This window comes from Periophthalmus magnuspinnatus, chromosome 6 (assembly GCF_009829125.3).
Source record: "Periophthalmus magnuspinnatus isolate fPerMag1 chromosome 6, fPerMag1.2.pri, whole genome shotgun sequence".
Lineage (NCBI taxonomy): Eukaryota > Metazoa > Chordata > Actinopteri > Gobiiformes > Gobiidae > Periophthalmus > Periophthalmus magnuspinnatus.
In genome coordinates, this window is record NC_047131.1 from 169,480 (window position 1) to 184,698 (window position 15,219).

At 41.6% G+C, this 15,219-nt stretch overlaps 2 protein-coding genes across 3 annotated transcripts in view; both read right to left on the reverse strand.

The window, feature by feature from the left end:
• usp3 (ubiquitin specific peptidase 3) overlaps positions 1-4,874 on the reverse strand; it is a 29,466-nt gene extending 24,592 nt beyond the window's left edge. The window contains exons 1-2 of one of the 2 annotated variants that reach the window (XM_055222404.1): positions 4,570-4,874; positions 4,424-4,484 (exon numbers count right to left, since the gene is read on the reverse strand). In XM_055222404.1, coding sequence (XP_055078379.1) covers positions 4,424-4,484; positions 4,570-4,660 — 152 coding nt within the window. In that variant the 5' untranslated portion in view covers positions 4,661-4,874. The remainder of the gene's footprint in view (positions 1-4,423; positions 4,485-4,569) is intronic. The other variant, XM_055222405.1, reaches the window with a different exon arrangement.
• Positions 4,875-5,430: 556 nt separating this feature from the next.
• si:dkeyp-73b11.8 (BPTI/Kunitz domain-containing protein) lies at positions 5,431-14,943 on the reverse strand. The gene is made up of 6 exons (XM_033968233.2): positions 14,797-14,943; positions 11,078-11,269; positions 10,686-10,862; positions 7,536-7,580; positions 6,425-6,503; positions 5,431-6,355 (listed from the first exon to the last, which is right to left on the reverse strand). The coding sequence occupies exons 1-6, from the start codon at positions 14,858-14,860 to the stop codon at positions 6,271-6,273; spliced, it is 642 nt and encodes a 213-aa protein (XP_033824124.1). The 5' UTR covers positions 14,861-14,943; the 3' UTR covers positions 5,431-6,270.
• Positions 14,944-15,219: the final 276 nt, after the last annotated feature.

Genomic DNA, 15,219 nt, shown 5'->3' on the forward strand with positions numbered 1-15,219 from the left:
AGAAAGTCTCATCAGATCAGGAATTAAGATGGCTCCCCTCACACCTAATATAGAGCGATCGAGAGTTCTGGCATCAACTATGCTGAACTCTTCCCTGTACCCACCTATCCCCCCTCGTCTTTCACCCAAACTCCCCCCTGCTCCTCCTCCTCGGCCCTCACCTAGTCCCTCACCCTCACCCAAACTCCCCCCTGCTCTCTCACCTGGTCCCTCACCCAAACTCCCCCCTCCTTGCCCTTCCCTGCCTTCCCCCAGAGCTGTTATCAACAAGAGTTATGACACACAGGGCCTCTGCTGTCTCAGGACATACAGTCATGATAAAAATAATATCATGCTGAGGCCCTGTGATGGAGCTATATCTACAGTTACAACATGTAGACTGATTAACAGAAGGACAGTTAAACTGTCCAGTCAGAGACATTTAGTTTACATTCCCTGTAAGACGATAACATCCAGTCCTACTGAAACTAATCTGAAACTTGCTGTGTCAGATCTTTATGTAACAAGTCCTTTTTAATTAATGATTTTATTTCTTCTTTTAGTCTTGACTTTAAGTTTATGACCGAGACATGGCTTGACAAAAACACAGGTAATGCAGTTCTAGTGGAATCAACTCCACCCAACTTCAAATTTGAATCTGAAACACGAGTAAACAAAACGAGTGGAGGTGTGTGTGCATTTTTTATAGATAATTTAGTTACTCACAGATTGTCATTTGGGGTGTTTTCATCTTTTGAGTATGTTTCACTCAAAATGGAGCTAAAGCAATCCCCCTCCATACTCTACTTAGTCATATACAAACCTCCCCAGCACTGTCTGAGTTTTATTGATGATTTTACTGAGATGCTTTCAGTCGTATGCACAGACTTTGATGGTTTAGTCATTACAGGTGATTTTAATGTACATGTGTTTGACAGAAACACTAGAGCTCAGTTCTGTCCTTGAAACCTTTGGTCTGACTCAGCATGTCAGCGAGCCCACCCACAACAGAGGACACACTCTGGACCTGCTCATTACAAAAGGAGTAAATATTTCAAATGTCAATGTGGTGGATGTTGCTCTGTCTGATCATTTCTGTGTCTTCTTTGACCCTGTCTGTTATTCCCAAACCAGCGGCTGGTCCTGCAGTTGTTCGAAGGAGACACATAAATGATAACACAGGTGCATTGTTCATGGAAAATGATTCACTTTGAAAATGCCTCATGTTCTAATGTTGATGATATGTTGAACTCTGTAACTTCGAGTGTTTTGAATGTTCTGGACACCATTGCCCCAATGAAGGTTAAAATGGTTAAAGATAAGCAGAAAGCGCCATGGAGGAATGATGACTTGGTCAGGGTACAGAAAAGGGAGTGCCGGAGGGCCGAGCGGGAATGGCGCAAGTCAAAGCTCCAGATTCATTATGAGATTTACAGAGTAAAGATGTATATGTACAACCACAAATTATGTAGAACAAGGCAAAGGTATTTTTCTGACATTATTGGAAGTCGTAGTTTTCACATCTAAGTGCAATGAGTTTGCAGTGTTCTTTAATGACAAGGTTCAGGGCATTAAAAATGCCATAAATTCCACAACGCAAATAACAACCCAGCACCCACCTAGACACTTAGAGCTGACTCACTTTGCACCTGTAACTGACAAAACTGTCCAAGAGATCGTCACCAGTCTGAGTTCATCTACATGCTGCCTCGATGTGTTACCCACTATATTTCTAAAGTCTGTGCTCAACAGTTTGCTATCACCACTCACTCACATAGTTAATATGTCACTTCAATCTGGAACATTCCCAAGCGCTTTGAAAACTGCGGTTATCAAGCCTCTCCTAAAGAAGAGCAGTCTTGATGCGACAATATTGAACAATAATCGACCGATCTCAAATCTGCCGTTTTTAGGCAAAGTCCTCGAAAAAGTTGTTTACCAACAACTTATTAAATTCCTCAAAATTAACAACTCCTTTGATGTTTTCCAATCAGGTTTTAGACCCCACCACAGCACTGAGACTGCTCTTATCAAGGTGACAAATGACATCCGCCTGAACACTGATGCAGGCAAAGTCTCAGGTCGTATTCACACTAGCACTGGTTAGTACACTTTAATCGAACTTCTTTTGGCCACAAAGTCCGGTTCGTTTGGTCAGGTGTGAATGCGCAATCGAACTCTGATACGGTCCAAAAAAGCGAACTCTGGTCCGCCAAAAAACCTAGGTCTCGGTCCGGTTGAAGTGAACTCTGGTACGGTTCGAATGCATATGTGAACGCCAAGCGGACCACAGGCCGCTCCAAAGACAGGAAGCGGATTACATGCAGAGCATTCTGGGTAAATAAAACCAAAACAAACATGGGTGCAAAGCTAGTGGAGCGGAGAAATGGCTCGTGGTCAGACGTGGAGTGAAGAGGAGGTAAAAACCCTCATAGAAATATGGTCTGACGAAAATATATGTCAGTTACAGTTCCCTGCGGAAAAGAAGTTGCGTTGTATTGACCAATAGACGAGCGGCGTTTCTTCTTCATGGTTTTTTGTCTCGTTTCCTTCCATGGTTTTTGGTTCAGCGCTAGCACATGTGAAGGATTAGACAAGCTTCTCAAAAGGTTTGGTTCGTTTGACAAAAAGCAGTGTGAAAGCAAACCGCTCCAGTTGAAAATGTTAACAATGTTTCAATTTTGGTCCCGAATCGAACCGAGTCTACTGGACTATTAGGTGTGAAAATGACCTCAGTCTTGATCCTGTTAGATCTGAGTGCTGCCTTTGACACTGTGGATCATGGGATCCTCTTACAGAGACTAGGGGACTGGGTGGGCATCTCTGGTACTGCACTAAACTGGTTCAAGTCCTATTTAGAAAACAGGGAGTACTTTGTTGAAATTGGAAAATGTATATCAGATAAAATGTCCCTGACCTGTGGGGTACCCCAGGGTTCAATCCTGGGACCCCTGCAATTCAATCTCTACATGCTGCCGTTAGGCCACTTAATACGCAGCAATAATGTGTCTTACCACAACTATGCAGATGACACTCAGATCTATATCTCACTGGCAGCAGGTGAATATGGACCAGTGGATTCACTCTGCCACTGCATCAAGCAGATCAGTGTGTGGATGCAAAACAACTTTCTTCTGCTAAACTTAGAGAAGACTGAAGTCATCATCTTTGACCCACAGAAATATAGAGAAAGTGTCAGCAGTCACCTCCAGTCTCTCTCTCTAAAACCTTCAAATCAGGCTAGAAATCTAGGGGTAATAATGGACTCAGACTTGAACTTTAACAGCCACATCAAATCAATAACATCTGCAGCTTTTTACCACCTAAAAAACATAGCAAAAATCAAAGGTTTACTGTAAAAACCAGACTTAGAGAGACTTATCCATGCATTTGTCTCCAATAGGTTAGACTACTGTTACGGCTTGCTCACTGGCCTCTCTAAACGAGCCTTAACACAGCTGCAGTACATCCAGAACGCTGCTGCTCGGGTCCTGACTAGAACCAGGAAGTACGAGCACATAAGTCCTGTGCTCAGGTCTCTGCACTGGCTTCCTGTAGCTCAAAGAATAGACTTTAAAGCAGCTCTGCTTGTGTATAAGTCTCTCCATGTCCTAGGCCCAAAGTATATCTCCGACATGTTAGTGCCATATGAACCATCTCGCAATTTGAGGACTTCAGGGACCGGCCTCCTGCTGGTGCCAAGAGTCAGGACTAAACATAGGGAATCAGCTTTTCAGTTTTATGCAGCTAAAACTTGGAACAGTCTTCCTGAAGATGTGAAACAGGCCTCTACTTTGACAATATTTAAATCCAGGCTCAAAACAGTTCTGTTTAGCTGTGCATACGACTGAAAGGTTTTTATTCTGCACTCTTCTCCTTTAATGGTAATTTTATGATGACAAAAAAAAACATTGACTGATGGACTTTTATTAGACATAGTAAAGTGACAGGAAAGTATTTGAGAAGTGACAGGAAAGTTTTTTGTAAAGTAATGGGAAAGTTCTTAAACTGAGCAAGACAGTGTTTAAAAAGTGCGAGAGAGTTTTTAAAGGGTGCAAACGAGTGGGTGAGAGAGTTGCAGATTGGGTGATTATTTATGTTTTGATTTGTGTGATTTTAATGTCTTTCTTATTCTGTAAAGCACTTTGAATTACCTTGTGTACGAATTGTGCTATACAAATAAACTTGCCTTGCCTTTATATCTTATGTGAAAATTAAAGTGAAAGTGTTGTGAATGTTATTTACCAATTTAAATGTAATTTCTGCGGCTTTTGAAAATACTCGCTCACAGGGCACAGATGAAGTTGGAGTACATGAAAATTGCAAAGATTGCTAGACTAGCTAGACTCTAGCTAGTCTAGCAATCTTTTTTTCCAAACATCAAGCATCTAGCTGCTAGATGCTTGATGTTCAAAAATAATAAAATAATGAGGCAGATACTCACCTTCCACAGTGGACTTGCAGACAGGTTAGACAGATCCATGAGTTTTGGTCAGATCTGCACACTGTAAGATATATGACTTAGTAAAGACAGACCGCAGTATTGTGCGCAGTATGTAACACGGAGGTGCTCCCTGTTCGTCTCCTCACCTCCACAGCTCCAGGAGGACGGGCTGCCCGGGGGTAAGGGGTACGACTTAAGCCTTGAGTCCACGGAGCAGCTCAGATGAGGACACTCCATCAGTTACACTTTACAAATGGACCAAACTGAACTGGGCTAACACAACAAGGAAACGTGGGTTCACCTGAGATAGCTCATCGAAGCTAGCAGCGCCAGTCCACACAACGGCGCGCTTTTACACTTTTTCACACGTCCAAAATATTACTGCTAAATAAACGTGACTTTATAAAAATATCTGTTGCGATAGAGCACGTTAATTTACATGAAAATCAGGACTCTATTGTTTTGGAAAAATAACTACAAACCTTTGCCTACGTCATTAAAGGAAGTGACGTTGCGGATCGTGCGGCGTGTTGGAGGGAAAAAATTTAAATACATTATTCACATTTATCAAATTTCACACAAAACTTATTCAACTAATAATTAATAATATTTTAGAAGTTGGCCAGTCTTACAAATATTTTATGTTTTCTTTATTAAACGTGAATAATTAGTTTCATGTGCACACCTTATCTTTGCCTTTTACTAAGCCAATTAGCAGTTATTATTGCTCATAAAAAGGCCCACTAAACTATAAATGATGAAGCTTTAAAACTATCATACACATTATAGAGCTTTAATTTGAGACATTTAGGCCAATCCTTAATGAAAGCTTCAGTCTATAAAATACTTTTTCTTAGCCTGGTTCATTTCACCCACTAATGTAAACATTAGTAATTCTAACCTTTGCATTGCCTGTGTGCCTTAGGGCAAGGCACTTCTTCACCCACCTTGCTTCTTTGATTGTGTGCCTGTGACTGGTAGTGTAGAGAATATATGCAGTTTGTTAAACAAGTTCATGTATCTTTATTAAACAACATTATTATTATGCAGTTTGAATGATCCCTGATCTGGCAAAACAAAACAATAGAATGAGCTGAAAAAATATCCAATAGCTTCAACTCAAAATAGTTTCAGTTACATGTCACTGTTCACGAGGCCTAATTGTATTGTGCATTGTTCCATTTAACAACAAAGATCTTTAGTCTTCAGTCAAGTTTTCACAGATTAAAACATTTGTACAGATTCAAAATACATAACAGCTGAGTGAAAATCTGTTTATGATCACAGTCACATGATCTGCATCAACATGATCAGATAGAGCACTAGAGTGACCAGGGCGAGGCTGGTGGTCAGTGATGGGAAGTAACTAAATACATGTACTGAAAATACATACAATAATATTCATTTGGAGTAACTCTATCCTGGTATGGTTACCTTTCCATTTGGTAACTGTACCAGAGAACAGTTACTTAACTAAATTAAAATGAATACATGGGGGGATTTCATCTACAATTTTGGCTTTGAACTGGTCAGAATCAGTGAGAGAAATAGAGAACACAGCTCTTACAGTGTGTGTGTGTGGGGGGGGGGGGGGGGGGGGGTGCGCGCGTGTGTGTGTGTGAGTGTGTGCATGTATGTGATTTGTATTCTAAGTATTCAGAACACAGTACTCTGATTGGACCATGTACCAGAATACAAAATACATTTCAATTTGGGTATTCAGTATTCTGTAAATATATATATATATTCAAAGTATTCTTGAATCGCTGCCATGTAATCATTGGAGTGCCATATCTAATGCTCTATCCCATCTGTCTGTGGTCACATGATCATTGTCACATGACCCTTCACGACACCTCTGTTGGGGCTTCCTGCAGAGGGACCTCCTGCTGTTGTCTTTTCCCTGCTCCTCCCTTTTTTGCTTCCTTTTTCCTGGAATGAACAAAAATAGGTTGAGTTTCCTGCTCCGTAACACTTCTGAGAGCAAATGGTGTTACTCACTTTGATAGGACAGTTAAAACCACGACGGTTATGATGATACCACTAACAATAACAGCCAGCAGCACTCCACAAATGATCGCTACAACGAAAATATGAAAACAGTATGATCATTATAAAGTTATAATTAACAAAGGAGCTACTAGTAGGGGGTGCAAGGTGGCAAAATAGAGGCATTTCATTATTTTCTTGGAGCCAGATCACAAGTTCAGTTTTATCACGATTCATGTACTGGATGTTGTAATTTTCTGTGGCCATTTTGTTATTTGTATTTTCATTACAGACTCAATATGGTCATTCATTTCCAGTTTCCCTGAATACATATGGTGTATAGGCTCTACCTTATAGACTACATATATAAATGGACATAGCTAAACTGGTAACATGGGCGCACTTCTGGCTCCATCGAATCCATTTCACTTTACATTGAAAACTGTCCCCTCTCTCTGTAACTGCTGCTGTCAGACTCATCATTTTGGTCTTGTTCGTATTAACCCACTCTACATGATCCTGGGATTATTATTTCACTATTGTGTCTGTAAATCAAGATATGAACATTAATAACAGACAAATCAGGCACCTTCTTTCCCCCAGGGCACTCCTGCAACAGGTTAGCAACAGGTTTGATGGACAGCGTTGCAAGCGCCTGCTTCCTGCTAAACCAGCGGTGCGGGTGGGAAGGGGCATTACCTTCATCAGCCTTGCTTTGCATTGGCTCTTTGGTTGCTATGATACCCCGTGGTTGGAATTTCAAATATGGAACTCTACTCCAAATTGGCCCCTATAACTGCTAGCCTTGATGAGCTTCATTTGAAGTGGGTGATGTCATACTCACTTAGTTCACTTCTTTGTACAAGCTATGCTGAAAACCCACCTCTTCTCCCTGGCATTTAATGCTAGAACATGATATATTGGTGTTTTCTTGTTCTTTTCCTATGTATTGTGTTATCTATATATCTTTTTTTTTTACTTTTATGTGAAGCACTTCACTTTGGTTAGCTCAAGTTGTTTTAAATGTGCTATAGAAATACACTTTATCTGAATGTGAGGCTTGTAGAGGTAAACCCTTTAATCTACAGTTAAATGAGATGCTGTTTGTTTGTTTGATGCTCACCAACTGGAGTGTCCCATTCAATGTCCTCCTCCGCTTCTCTGTCGTCTAAAAACACACACAACTTTTGTCATGACTGTATCCATTGAACAAAGGAGAAATCAACAGCAGTACATACAGTTTGTACAGTATATACTGTATGCCAAAAAGGTGCAATGTCTCAAAACTTTTGAATGCATAAATGTTGATTTGTTCATTCGTAAATATACATATTTATTATTTATTATTACACTTACAAATATTGTTTTACAGGTAAAAATTACTAATTTTACAAGTACTAAAAAATTACACTTTCATGGGGTTTGAGACATTTGTTATGCTGAGTTTGTCTCAAAACGATTTGTAAGGGCAATGGCTGATTTGAACCTGAAGACAGCAGTGGGCGTGGCTAGAGGCACCGGGGTCACTGTGGCAATGGCTAAACTGACTGATGAGCTAACCTGAATTGAGACAGTATGTCACCTTTATGATGTGCATTATTAGCCTATTAAATAAGTTGTATACTAAGGTAAAGTTTTTCACAAAATGAGATGTTAGCATTAGTTACCACCTGCCAGCGGACTTTTCCCTGACTTTTTCCTGCTAATAAGGCTAGTGTGGCATTACGAGTGTTTACAAATATTAGATCCAAATTTTTTAGCAACAATGCCACTCCAGTTAAGCTGGAGAAAGGATTCCTAAAGGTACTTTTTAGAGAACAGAGCAGGCTACATATAATATAGCATTGGATTTAATTAACCATGTGAAGACATAACATCCATTTAAGTTAACTTGGAAACTACCACTTTGTGACATCACAAGGTGGAACAGAGCATTTTGAGCTTTGGAGATATAGACACATGATAAAGTGTTACTCAAACATGTGTGAATAAAAAAAAAAAAACACAACTCCAGGTATGTTTTTGAGGTGGTAACAGCATTATAACAGCTCACAGGAGTCAGTTTGTGTAATGTAGGACCTTTAAAATACAATATTATATATAAGTCTCTTTGGAACAGGAGAGTGCTCAAAACATCACTGGAGCCATTTTACAAACCCAAAACACCAGATCACATAAAACAAAAAGATGATGACAAAGATGAATCATCTCCCACAAACTATTCATCAAAAACATGACATCACTTTTAGCCGAAAACAGACAACAGTAAAATAATGTTTGTTTTCATATAGCCTCCTCACTCCTCATAACCTCACTGTCATTGTCATTGCTTCCTGTCCAGTTTTAGCTCTATGAGATTTTTACCGAGTCATGATAAAATGAATATATTTAAAAATCACGCAGTGGACAGGGGGGAGAGGTTAGGGGGTTAGGGTCAGACAGTGGACAAGGATCAGAGGTTAGGGGGTTAGAGTCCGACAGAGGACAGGGAGCTGTGGGTGGATGTGACAGCATGTTAAACACTACACAAATAAAATTAATACTTCACCAGAGACACTTCTGAGTTTAGAAAGAGACATCCTTATGTCTCAATGCTAACACTAATGCAGATTTTGAGGCATAATAAGTATTTGTCATGATGCATCTAGTATCTGTCTCCCTGTGTGCCTTCCCCTCCCTCTCCTGTCTGAGCCTGGAGCTGGACGGAGTTCCCAGCTCCTCCCGCGCGCACCTGAAGCGCATCAGTGTAATTACATCCACTGGCTGCGGAGCATATGAGGAGCTGGGACTAGACACTCGGGGCGAGACTGTTGTAGCTCCGCTGGACACCGTTTTCCATCCAGGGACCTCCTTGTGTCATCTGCCCCTCGTCTGGACCGTCGCAGCTCCACTGGACACTGTTCTCCATCCAAGGACCTCTTCGAGTCCGCTGCCCCTTGTCAGGACTGTTGCAGCTCCACTGGACACTGTTCTCCGTCCAGGGACCTCGTTGTGTCATCCGCCCGTTTCCTGGACCGTTGTTGCCCCACTGGACAGTCTACCGGCCCGCACCAGTGACATTTTTCCCGCCGTCCGGCTCCCCTCCGCCCACCCGTATCAATTTTTTGGGCCACCAGGAGGTGGCCCTTAGGGGGGGGTACTGTTATGATCCTGCATTTCCTGTCCTCCTGTGTTCTCTCCCCCTCCCCAACCTGTCTGCCCGGAGCTGGGCGGAGTTCCTGACTCCTCCCGCACGCACCTGGAGTGCATCAGCGCAATTACATGCACCTGCTGCCGAGTATATGAGGGCTCGGTAGAAGACACTCGGGGCCAGGTCGTCTGTTCGTCTTCCCCAGGACCGTCTTGGACCAGAGTCTCGGCCAGACTGTCCGCGTGTCAATATTCCTGCTCTTGCGCGTTCCCACTCCTGCCTCTATGCTCCAGCTCCGGTACAGTCGACCCTCTGCTTGCCTCCTGCCCTGTCTTGGCCTCCGGCTTGCTTCCCATCTCCTGCTCTGGCTCCCGCTCTCTGGATCACTCCTGCTCAGTCTTCCCTGGTCCTGTCCCTGGTCTCGTTGTGCTCCGGTCCTGGCAGCCTCCGCTCCCGCTCCGATCCTGGGTTTCCTGCTCCTGCCCCGCCCTGTCCTATGCCCGTCTGGCCTGCCTCCCGCTACCTACATCCCGTGTGTGATATATGAACTGTCTTTTGCACTATTGTAAATAAACACCGTAAATCTGCCCCGAGTCTGCACTCTTTGGTCCGCTACACCCACCGTTACGACAGTATTAAAACAATGCCACAAACCAAAGTATTCTACATATAATATATATTATTTATATATTGTTTATTTTATGTTTTCCCATTTAAATAAAAGCGAGTCAGCTTTGCGACACAATGAGCTAGCTAGCATGCTACAGTGCACAGAGCTTATTGGTTGCGTGTATTCCACTGAAAAACTTAGAAGAACATGCATCCTCACTATGGGTGGCCTTGAATCTCCACAAACCTGACCCTAATTTGGCCTACAATAGACAACCCACTTTTGCTTGTTTCCATTGAAATGCTGTTAATTTGGCTATAATGTTCCATAGTATTGCAACAAATTATCAGTCTCCATGGAGAATGTGGCGGCGTATGGCTTTAACTTTTTATTTCCACCTCCAGACAGTTACATATTGTATCTTTAAACTATGATTTCTTACTTCTGTTTGAGTGATATTTGAGTAGGCCTCGCTGTTACTTGAGTATAATATCTATTTAACTAACTTTACCAAACCAGTGCCCATAGCTCACCGTGGATGCCGTTGCAGGTGGCATTGCAGACGTTGATGTCGGTGAAGCGGTTTCCGTTTCCAAAACAGCCGGTATAGTGGAACTTCCTGCAGCGGTCGTTCACAGAGTCATAGTAATACCTGAGGAGAGTCGAAGTGCAGGTCCCTTTGGCCTTTGGAAAGTGGCAGGCTTTGGTCACTGTCCAAGAAAACAACACAAGTGGCCATTTTGTTGTTTGTATTTTCATTATAGACTCATTAGTAACTATGGGCATTCATTTCCAGTTTTCCTGTGTACATATGTTGTGTAGGCTCTATCTGTATATATAAATGAGGGAAGGGGCCAGGGGAGGGGAGAGGTGAACAGGTTTCTAAAGCCCTTGTATTGCATTACATAAGTCCTTGGACACTTACAGTCAATGGGGTAGATGTTCTCAGCATTGGCAGAGCAGTTTCGGATGCACTCTTTCTCATTGGGGAAGCGGTTGGCATTCCCTCCTTGGCCATTGTACAGGAACGGCATGCACAGGTCCTTCTCAGGGTCATAGTGCACCGCAAAGGAGAAGGTGGTGCCTGTGCCTTCATCTTTGGGCAGGAGACAGAAACCTGAAACACAAATATTCGACTTCTTTACATAATGAACTGGCACTATTCTTTTGCCCACACTGTTCATACTGTTCATACTGTATTTCAATCACAGACTGTATAAAGTGGACTAAGTGAGTATGACTACCCACAGCATTCAGCTCCAGTCAAATGAAGCTCATCGAGGCTACCAGTTATAGCAGACAATTTGGAGCCCAGTTCCATATTAGGAATTCTGACCGTGAGTATCATAGCAACCAACGAGCCAATCTGGAGCAAGGCTGTTGAAGGTAATGCCCCTTCCCACCCGCAATGCTGGTTTAGACGGGAGCAGGTCCTTAGCAACGCTACCAATCAACCCTGTTACTAATGCTAGCAGGAGCGACCTCGGGGAAAGAAGGTGCCTGATTTGTCTGTCAATTTTCATATCTTAATTTAGAGCCATAACAGTGAAATAAAACCCCAGGATCATGTAGAGTGGGTAAATACGAACATTTAAGACCAAAATGACGAGTCTGACAGCAGCAGTTACAGAGAGAGGGGACACAGTGTTTACATAAAAAGTGGATTGGAAACAGATTCACGGCCATGCTCACCTTCTATTTGAAAAGAGGTGGCTACCAGGTTAGCTATGTCCATATATACATATAGTCTATGTTGGCAATAAAACCTATTCTGATTCTTAAAGTTTTCCATTTGCGTTTAAGAAGCTTAAGTGTGCCTCCAACTGCCACTGTCTGCCTCTCATTCAAACTATATAAATGCACTCTCACTCCCCTCTGTCTTCCTATTTTTTCAGCTAAACCTGCCACAACTGTCTTCTACCTCATCTGCCACCATCACAGCAGCAAATCGCCAGCCTCCTCAAACTCTCCATCTCACGTCACCATCATGTCCTATTCTCTCTTGTTTTAAGGTTCATACAGGTCAGTTACATTCAATGCTTCTCAGAGTAGTTTTCTGCCTCTATATTTTCACTTCAGTTATATATTTTTCAGTGTAGCCGTGTTATTCCTTATTGGCCGAGTCCACAAGGGGCAAAATCATCATTAACAATAGTTGTGTTTCCATCTCTTTGTTTTTAATGTGCATTTTGAAGATTGATAAGGAACAAGAGGTGAAAACTCCAGATATCACATTTAAAACCCTTTTAATTTAAAGGGTGCATATAACTCTATTCTCTAATCTGTTCTAATGTTGTTTCCTCATCACAAACAGACCTGGAGTTGTGTTTTGCTTCATTCACACATGTTTAACACATAAACCCTGCATATTTAGGTCAAGTTCTTCTCTCAAATTGAAAACACTCCGTTCCACCTTGTGATGTTATGTGGTAATACAGAACGTGCGCCACTGTGTTTTTAAACTCCATACACCTTCACTACAATAATTTGGATGATTTAAGCCCTGGAATTAACTACAGCTTGATAACATCAGAAGGTGGAACAGAGCATTTTGATGTTTGGAGATGTGGACAGGCTAGTAGTAAAGTGTTACTCAAACATGTGTGAATGAAACAAAACACAACTCCAGGTCAGTTTTTGAAGAGCTGGGACAGGGGCATGTTTACCACTGTGTTACATCATCTTTCCTTTTTCCTAATTGTTGAAGCTTTGCCGGAGGACTCCTTTCCCATTCTTGCTGAATGTACAACTTAATTTGCTCAGTAGTCCAGGGTCTCCGTTGTCATATGTTGTGCTTCATAATGCAGCGCACATTTTCAATGAGAGACAGGTCTGGACTGCAGGCAGGCTCGTCTAGTACCTGCACTAACAATCCGGATGGTCTTTTTCCTCTTTGGCCTGCAGGACACGACGTCCATGATTTCCTAAAATAATTTGAAATGTGGACTCGTCAGAGCACAGCGCACTTTTCAGCTTTGTGTCAGTCCATCTCAAGTGAGCTCGGGCCCTTTTGCTCCTTTTATACCTCATCATGATACTTACCTGTTTCCAATTAACCTGTTCACCTGAGGAATGTTCCAAACAGGTGTATTTTAAGCATTCTTCAGCTTTCCCATTCTTTGGTTGCCCCTGTCCCAGCTTTATTGGAATGTGTTGCAGGCATCAAATTGAAAATGAGTGAATATTTGATAAAAACAATAAAGTTTATCAGTTTAAACATTAAATATCATGTCTTTGTAGTTTATTCAGTTCAATATAGGTTGAAAAGGATTTGCAAATCATTGTTTTCTGTTTTTATTTTTTTTTTTAAGTTTTACACAGCGTCCAAGCTTCATTGGAATTGGGGTTGTAACAGCATTAGAACATGGATTACACTTACTCTTATCTGAGTAGTATTTTTCCCAAATACTGTTTTATGTGTAGTTTTTTTTAACCACTGTGTATTTTTTTATTTTAATATTATTTTGAAGTAACAAATATTTTACTTTTATTTGTATTTTATTTTAGCCTAATTTACCCACTTCCTGTGAGTGCCTCCAGATGTGTATGTGTGTGTATGTGTGTATATGTATGTGTATGTTTGTGTGTAGGGGTGTGTGTGTATGTGTACGTGTATATATGTATATGTGTGTGTGTGCGAGCTCTGAGATCAGGTGTCTGATATTTAACTGTTTCAGTTCCACTCCTTGTTTTTATGGCAGTGATAAACCATAGTTTACATCCCTGTGTCCTTCCGCCCTTTCACACACAAGTCCTCGCAAAGCCTCACTTCCCTCGTCATTAACTTAAACACTTAAACACTGGAGATGACAAAGGAAAGAAACGCAGACAAAAACTAAAATACTGTGTGCTATTAAACCTGTTAGAGTTCAACATATGAGCCCCACACATTCACGTTTAAACTCAAAACAGCAAGTGTATGCAAAGTGTGTAAATGTATGCGTATGCATGTAAGTATATATGTGTATGAATGTGTATGTAAAGTACAATGCTTTTAAAACACTGAATTCCATATATCCGGTTACGGCCAAAGCCTTGTGCAGCTGCTGTGTTTCCACTTCCTAAAGATGCAACATTTTGAGAACTTTTTCACATTGAAAACATATAACATTTTATTTTAAATTGTTAAACACTACACCAACTCTCCTGGGTTCCCCTCGTTGTGAAACCTGGGGACAGGTGGCGGTTTTGAGACGTGGTGTGATGAGGTCATATACGCTCAGATGTGCCCAGACACAGTCCTGTCTGTGGCTTACACTAAAGCCAAAAGGTAAATTCACAAATGTATTTAACTTTGTTCATTTTAGCCCTCCCCATCTGTCCATCATAGACCAGGAGTATCCCATTGTCCTGTTAAATTGGCCCACATGACCAAAGGTAGATCTTGTTGCAAATTTTGAACTTTTCTGCATTTATAATTTAAATAACAAACTGTTCGATGTGATACAGATTTAAAATAAAATTTCTAAGCCTTTTTAAAACAGTGATGGCTCAGTCAAAACTACGACAAATACAACAATTCACTTCCCTGTATCTGTGGCCCTTTGTCCCGTCACCTACAGAGTACTGATGTCTGAAACCAGCACATTTAAAACAGGCCTGATTATTATTCAACTGAAGATGTTTAAAGAATAAACGTTTTACCTGGAATGAGGAGTCCAGACTGAAGCAGAGTCAGAGCAGTGGTTAAAAACAGCACGAGCTTCATGTTACACGACGTCTTTGTCCAGAGACGCAGAGACAGAGGACACACAGGAGAAGGATGTGATCTTTGGACCCGCTAATGGGCGCTGCACCCAGTCGAAACTAAATCGGTGTTTATGGCCCTGAAGTGCCTGAAGCTCCTGAGTGATAAGAGGGAAGTCTGCTCCAACACAGAGACCAGGCCATGGGTCGGCTTTGCTCAACAGAATTTGCATTGTGTTTGGTCATAGTCTTTTTAAAGGACCCATATTACCTTAAATGGCCCATATTACACTGTTTTCTGATCTCTGTTCTAATGTTGCTTCCTAATCACAAACAAACCTGGAGTTGTGTTTTGTTTCATTCACACGTTTAATGCACAAA